This window comes from Myotis daubentonii, chromosome 17 (assembly GCF_963259705.1).
Source record: "Myotis daubentonii chromosome 17, mMyoDau2.1, whole genome shotgun sequence".
Classification (NCBI taxonomy): domain Eukaryota; kingdom Metazoa; phylum Chordata; class Mammalia; order Chiroptera; family Vespertilionidae; genus Myotis; species Myotis daubentonii.
The window spans coordinates 44,387,160-44,394,956 of record NC_081856.1 but is presented as its reverse complement, the minus strand read 5'-3'; the positions used below and the strand labels follow the sequence as shown (position 1 = coordinate 44,394,956).

Below are 7,797 nucleotides of genomic sequence, written 5' to 3'. Positions count from 1 at the left end.
CAATCTAGACGACTGAATCAAAATTCAGTGTTTTAATAGAATTCCCCACACAATTCAGATGAACTAAAAAATCTGAGAAGCACTACATTTCCACTAGAATCGCCCAGAAAGCTTGTGGAAAACAAGACTACCTGGCTTCTTACCAGAATCACAGAATCTCAATCTCTGGTAAGAGCATGAGAATTACAATTTTATATATTCTTATAGAGGTCACACAAGGACCTGAGGCTTGGGAATCATTCATCTAGGCCAATGTATACGTCCCCTCAACTACCCAGCCTCCGAGTCTTTTTTAAAAATAAAAAATATAACAGAGATATAGGTTTTTATTTTTCCATCATGCATGCAAGTTTATAACTATTTATACTGTCTAGGAACAAAGAAATAATTGCATTATGACCAGGGTGTCAAATTAGCAAGTAAGACAGCCAGTTACTGATTGCTGTTGGGAGGTTATTTTCACAGAACACAGCAACAGTTTCCAAATTATACTTCCAAAACTGGAGTTATGAGACCAGGTCAAGATGATAACAATTCTAACAGTTACACAAGTCTCCGTCTTACACAGGAAAGAAAGACTAATATTCTGGTGACGGGTGTCAAGTAAGCACCACATCCTATCAGTTTCTGAAAGAGTTTGAACAGAACAGTCCCTGTCTCCTTTTGTGGATACAGGGGGAAGGGAGCATCCCCTTCATCTCTTTTTGAGATTTCTTGTTAAGTCTGAAGACCTGCAATTCTAAGGCCTATCGCTGGAACTTCATTAGTGAACACTAAGAGCAAAAAGCAGGCCTGGTGTGTACCCCACCACTATCACCACCAAAAGGGAGTCCCAACCTCCCAAAGTAGTCACAGTTGAATTGCACAGTGTCTTGGACTTCTGATAAACAATACAGGCGGGAAGAGGGAGACACAGATGAAAACAGATTGGTCATAAGTTAATAATTAATGTAGCTAGGTGATAGGTGCATAGGGTCCACGGACCACCTTCTTAACTTCTGTGCATGTCTGAAAATGTCCATTAATAAAGAGCAAAAAGTTTAAAAGAAACAAAAAGCAGACCTATACGGCTCTATTTTCCCATTAGGCAAAAATGAGGACCATGGCGAGATTTTACTTTGAGGCAAAATAAGCAGCATATAGCATTAATCTTCCACGTACATGAGCTACACCTAGAACAAAAAAGAAAGCATCCAAAGTAACATCATTCTGTTTTTGTTTTCCTCTTACAAAATGTACTAATGTTGAAATAAAGACTGGACAAAACTTTGGGCATATCCTTGCCTTTAGTGGATGCATCCTGTTACCATGTATTTGCCAGCAATCGCTTTAATTCTACCATTCCCACCCTTGGGAAAGCCCCTCCATGACCCCTCCATCACTGAGAGGTAGGCATAGTCTCCCTGAGCTTTCTTAAGCCATTTCGGCCTACTTTTCCAGGCCCATTCCATAGAAGACTCATTCCTTTACTGTATTTTTGCTCCAGCTCCCCTGCCTAGCATACCCTCTCTACAACTCTAAGTCAAGGCCTCCACAGCCCTCACAGAACTCAGAATGGGGTCTTCCGTAAGGAAAGGGAAGTGAGGGGGAGGGCAAGTATAGACACAGTCCTATTTCCCCACCCTTAAGGATGAGAGGGGGGAAGAGAACACAGAGAAGCCTGGGCACGGAGGGCCCCGCTCAGCTTTTCCGCCCAGTGGAAATCAGTCTTGGAGGTCCAGGACAGATTCTGCCCACCCCTGTCTCCATTACCCCAGAAGAGAATCTTGAGATTCCCCTATACTGGAGACTGAAGCCTATTTCTATGGGTATTCAAAGGTAGTGGCAAAGAAGGAAAAGCAAGTAAGAAAATGTGGAGGTGTGAAATGAAGTAGACACAGGCTCACAAATCAGAAATACCTTTTCCCCAGCAATCCCACTATAGCATTCTGGTCACATGTGATAAACTGAATGTTACATAGAGTTGAAAAAGGTACCTAGATTCTATGAGTCTAGTCCCCACCCTCATTTGGAGCCATAGCATAATGGCAACGAGCACATGTCCACACATACCGGCCCACCCATCAGTCTGAGAGCCCATGGGGTTCTTGGAAGGCCCCTGCCTTGGAAGGTAGGTGTGTGTCTCAGGCACTGGCAGGGGGGCTGCGTCCACAGGGAGTTCTTGAGGTCCTTGTTGAACGGGAAGCCAATCGGGGCCGATAACAACCTAGACAAAAGTCAATGGCCTGCCATGAATGAGGCACGGTGCAGAGCTTGATGAACGTTCACCAGGGGAAGGGCCCAGAGGCAGGAGGAGACACACGCTGGAACAGAACACATGCCACACTGCTTCTCACCCTTAACCTCACCCGTGCCCAGCAGTCAAGGGCCAGTGTGCTGCATATCCTGCAGGATAGCATGGATCCTTGTCCAAAGCCAGGGATCCTGTGCGTGGTGCCTGGGCCGGTGACTCCGGGGCCATTGAATAATCCGTTCTGGCTGATGGCCAGGACCGTGTACACTAGCTTCCTTTCGTAGTAGCAATCTTGCCATCTATGGTAGGCATGGCCACCATGAATACAAAGCCCGCTACAGTCAAAGGCTCTGAAGGAGCAGAGCTTAAGGGTGCACTGGTTCCCGTGGAGAATGCCTCGTGAATGTCCATGTTAAAGACGGGCAGGAAAGGCCAGAGCCAAGAACAGGGCGCAGGCACATAGATAAAGGCAGCACACATCTGAAGCATGTGTGCCTCACAGATAAAAACACAGGCGTGAGATCATATAACCTGTGACACTAATGTAAAAAAAGCAAGGCCACGGGGAGGCAAAAGAGCAGGATCGTCAGTGCCATATTCTTGTCACTGGAGTTCCGAGGGAAAAGGGTGCACAGAGGCCGACACGTGTGGTCCAGCAGGAGGTAGTAGGGAGACTTGCGCAGATTACTTGGGCTTCTTGGCCCCAGGCTCGGGGGTCTCCACCGGCTGCTTCGGGGCGCCTTGCCTGCCCTCCTTTCCTTTCTCGGCCCGGGCCCCTTCGCTCATAAGGTAGTACTGCAGGGGATTGGGCCACAGCTCCTCATTGATAATCTCAACAATCTTGTCAGACTCAATAGAGGTGTGGTTTGAAAACCACCCGAAGAAGCTAGGGCTGTTGTCTGGGCTCCCCTGGCTTAGGGACTGGAGATCGTGTCCTGGGAGCCACTGGATTGGAGTCGAACGAGACACCACCTGGCCTGAAGGGCCACACCCATATTCCTTGATGAGCACCTTGTTTTGGAAATAGGGGTTGCGCTCGAAGTAGAACTTGATTTTGTAGCCCAGCCTGGCGAGGCCAAGCTCTTCCACCTCCAGGCTGTTCAGGTAGCTGAGCACTTCTCTATCTTGGCTGTTCAGGAAGGACGAGAGCTGGGGGTGGTTCTGCAAAGCCTGCCCCCAGAAGCCCGGGATGCTCTGGATGAGGAGGTTCCTGCGCTCTAAGTGGTGCAGCCGCAGCTGCCCAAACTTGCGCGAGAGGCGAAGGTAGGCCCTGTCGGCCTGGGCGTTCATGGTCTCCAGCTTCTGCTGGACCGTCTCCAGCGTATCCATGCTGCCATCCGCCGCCGGGGTCCCTGCCCCTGCATCTTTCTCCGCCTTCTGTTCCTCTTCCTCTGGGACAGACGCACTCTCCCCAGCGGGGTCCCTCTTGGGCTTCCCACCAGCCGTGGCCTGAGGTCCCTTCCCCCCTGGGGCCTTCTTCCCGGCGTGCCCACGCAGATTTCGAACGCGGGGGCCGTTTCTCAGCCTCCCCACGGTTCCCACGGTTCCGACGAAGACAGTGTCCGCCGCCAGGCGCTCCGAGAGGGACGTGGCCTTCCCCAGGCCGAGCCTGGACGCGGCCTGCCCGCGCTCCCCCGCCGCTCGCAGCGCGAGGCCACAGTCCAGCGGGAGCCGGGAGGCGTCCTCCCCCGGCCCCGGGAGCTGGAGCGCGGCGCTTTCCAGGCCGCCCCACCCCGCGCCAGTCTGCACCTGTGCCGCCGGGGGCTCCTCCCCGAGCCGCTGGCCCTGCGGGGGGTCCGGAGGGTCCGGGGCGCGCGGGGCGTGGTCGGGAGCGGCGCGCGCGCGGCCTTTGGCGCGGCCTTTGCCCCGGCCTTTGGCGCGGGAGGACTTTCGGCCCCGACTTCGGCCGCTCATGCTGGTGGCGGACGCGACTTCAAAGCCACGCTACAACCCCGTTGCCTCCGGCGCCAGCTCGCGGCCCCAAGCGGCGGGCCTCACCATGGCAACCGCGGACGTCACGGCTGTGGGACTGTAGGTCGCGCGAGGGCCGCCGCGCCCAGCGATTGGCTCCCCCGCCGCAGCTGCGCAGGAACCCACCCCCGCCGGCGCCCCGACCCCCCTCCCACCCTCATCTTAACTCACAGCGAGGCGGGGGTTTCCCCTTCAGTGCTCCCCTTGGGCCTCGGGGTCTCCTAGAAACACGTGTCACTCCTCACATACTAGCCCACCCGAAGGGAGCGTCCGTCTGTCCCATTATCTACTTCCTAAAGGAAACACCTTCTGTTCCTTCCATTATTTCCCGCGACATCTATCATGATGCCACTGCTATCGGCCTCCAGGTCTCATCTTGGAAAGCCTCCCGGGATGGAAAGGTGAGTACCAGAATGCCAGGCCACAGAGCGGTTGGGTCCGTGCTGGGATGCTAACAGTAATTCTAAGGATAATAGTATTTGGCCCGGGCCTAACCGGTTTGGCTCAATGGATAGGGCATCGGCCTGTGGACCTAAAGGTCCCAGATTCGATCCCGGTCAAGGGCATGTACCTTGGTTGCGGGCACATCCCCAGTAGGAGGTGTGCAGGAGGCAGCTGATCGATGTTTCTAATTCTTAATCCCTCTCTCTCCCTCTCTGTAAAAAATCAATGAAATATATATTTAAAAAATAATAATAGTATTTGGTGAGTATCATGAATTAGGCACTTTACTAAGTGCTTTCTATGCATTCTATCAATATATGAGGGAGGTATTGCTATCATGCTCATTTTTCAGGTGAGAGCACCATGGCTCAGGGACGCCAAGGAACATTCCTGAGAGTCCACAGTAAGGGACGAATCCCAGTTCACACCCGAGCCTATCTGACTCATCACCTGTGCTTTATATTCACAAGGCCACCCAGGCTTGCTCAGCTGTCAGTTACTTTGCTAGCATCACCCAGTCCTCTAGCTGCCGCAGGCCAGTTTACAGAGCTGGGCTGCCACTCAAGGTGTAGGACCAGGAGTGAAGGCCGCCAAGTCAGCATTCCCGTGATGGGAGTAAGACAGGCAGGTGGTCAGAGTCTGATTATCATTCAAGAAGCAGAGCAGGGTTTCCCAGGTTGAGGTTCAGGAGTAGAGACTCCATGGTGACAGTGAGGAGGCCACAGACACTTCTTAGACTCTGCATGGGAACAGCCAGACAGCCTGTCTCCTGGACCATGCTCTTACTAGCCAGGTGATAGGACCAGAAAGTATTTAAAACATCAGCTGAAGCAGTCACAGGAAAGAGTGAGGCCAGTGGTGAGCACGTGACCAGTATGAAAGTATGAATGAAAAGCTTTCGCAGTTGTCCTTTCAGGCCTAAAGGGAACAAGAAGTGCCTGGAAACCACCTAATGGAGAGAGAAGCTGCAACGCCCCTGGGAGCCCAGTACCTCTTACTCTCGTCATCATGTGGGACAGTGAAGTAGCAGCAGCCTGGCCTCACCTGGGAGCTTGTTTGAAATGCAGATTTCCAGGCCCTACCTCAGCCTACTAAGCCTGAATTTTTGTGTGTGTGATAGTATACTATGTTGGTACAGTTTGGGTAATGTGAATATATTTAAAATCTTTTTTTCTTGAAATATTAATTTTTATTGCATATTAATACTATCATATTTAAAATAGTTTTTCTTGAAATATTAATATTTATTGCATGTAACTTCATTATGTTTAAAATCGTTTTTCTTGAAATAAATTTTTTAATAAAGTGAGGGGAAAATAATAAAAATAAATCAGAATTTAAATATTAACAAGGTCTCAGGTGACTTGTAGGCACATTAAAGTTGATGTAGACAGGGAAAAGGAGGAATTATCTTGATACAGGCAGGCCTTATTTTAAGACATGCCAATAGGCGTGACCTCTAACCTTCTTAACGGCTGTACAATAGCCTGCAAAGCACTACATGATGTAGCAAGTTCAGTCCCCACCACTCCCCAACTTACCTCTCTGACCCCACCCCTTCCAACAGCCTCCTTGCTGTTCTCAAACTCAAGGTAAGCTCCTGCCTCCTCTGCACAGACTCTTCTTTTGCCTTCAATGCTCTTCACGCAGATATGGTCCGTCGCCTTAGCTGGCTACCTGCACACTTGGCTTCAGTGCCACCTTCTCCGAGACTCGCCAGTGTAAAATGACCACCCATCCCCATCCCTCCTACCTGCTCTACTTTTTCTTTTTTCATAGCAGTTATCACCTTCCAACACACGATACCTATTATTGTTTATTAGCTGTCTCTCTTCTAGAATGTCAGCTCCCTGGGGGCAGGGATCTTTGTTGGTTTTTGTTGTTGTTGTTGTTGTTGTTGTTCATATGTGCTTACAACAATGTCTGATACATGAAGAGTATTTATTGAACAATCGTTGAAAGAACCAATCAAAGAATTTTTGAAAAAGGGTTTATACGTTGATTGTCTGAAATTCAGAGTGCTCCTTTTTTCCCCACAGAAGTTATGTGATAGATGGTTCTATACTCAGATGAACACTGGAACCCTATTGAACTCATAATTTAGCAAAAAAGAAATTATCTTTTGTTATGGATACCATTCAGGGACAGTTGTTAGGTGAAAATTTAAAATGATAAATTTAAGAAATTGAATTAGGGGATTAACCCAAGGATTACCTTCAATTCCTTCTGGAGGCCCTTTCATAATCACTCCTTTCCAAGGCCCTCCTGATCTTCCCAGACCATAATAAGCAGCTCTGTCCCTGATCTCATGGGGAATTCATTAGCTGTAATATTCATTTGGCAATTAGACATGCAGTTTTGTGCCAGTCCTTGTACAAAATTGCCCCTGAAGCTGAATAACCACAGTCTGGAACATTCTGTAAACCTCAGAAAATATGAAAACATCAACTGATGGGGTCACATCCTTTTATAAACTGAAAAAATTGATGGGTTGGCCCACTTCTCAGAGCACTCACAGCTTGACCAACCTCTGTTGTCCAGAGCCTTAATCCAGCATCAGCATCTGCGTCATTTCACACCCGCCCAGGGCTAAGCCACTGCAGGATTAACATAGGCTGGACCCCTGCAAAACGATGTTTATTATACAATCTGCCTTGAGCCTTTTTTCTTCATGCCAGAGAGAGAGGCATCACAGTATCTAGCATGGGCCTTGCACATTTTAGTCATCATAATGAAAGTTCACTTTTATTGTAAACTTTATACCGTGCCATCTTCTAATCTGATTAACCCCACAGCCACACCATTGGGGTGCAGTTAAAATTTGGTTACTGCTATACAACAAGGGTCTCTGCTTTTCCCAAGGGCACACAGCTAATCAATGGTTTTAGCCCAAGCAATTCTACCATAGCACACAGGTTCTTAACCACAAATCCATGATGTAAAGTTATTGTTAGAGAGATTAAAATATCAAACTCTCCCTAGTGTGTAAAAATACCTTTCAATTTTCAAAAATTATATATATATATATATATATATATATATATATATGTAAGTATCATACACATGCATATACATATATATATATTTATATACATACAAACACATCAGTTAGTCATGAATCATTTTTCCCTGGGGTATATACTGCTATG

At 48.6% G+C, this 7,797-nt stretch overlaps 1 protein-coding gene across 1 annotated transcript; it reads right to left on the bottom strand.

Annotated features, from left to right (window-relative positions):
* Positions 1-308: 308 nt before the first annotated feature.
* On the bottom strand, positions 309-4,189 carry TSPYL5 (TSPY like 5). The gene has a single exon (XM_059672153.1). It carries the CDS (start codon positions 4,145-4,147, stop codon positions 2,918-2,920), a length of 1,230 nt encoding a protein of 409 aa, XP_059528136.1. The 5' UTR covers positions 4,148-4,189; the 3' UTR covers positions 309-2,917.
* Between the last annotated feature and the right edge of the window lie 3,608 nt (positions 4,190-7,797).

Bases quoted from the DNA above. Each gene is read 5' to 3' on its own strand.
- TSPYL5 (XM_059672153.1), bottom strand. From the start codon at position 4,147: ATGAGCGGCCGAAGTCGGGGCCGAAAGTCCTCCCGCGCCAAAGGCCGG.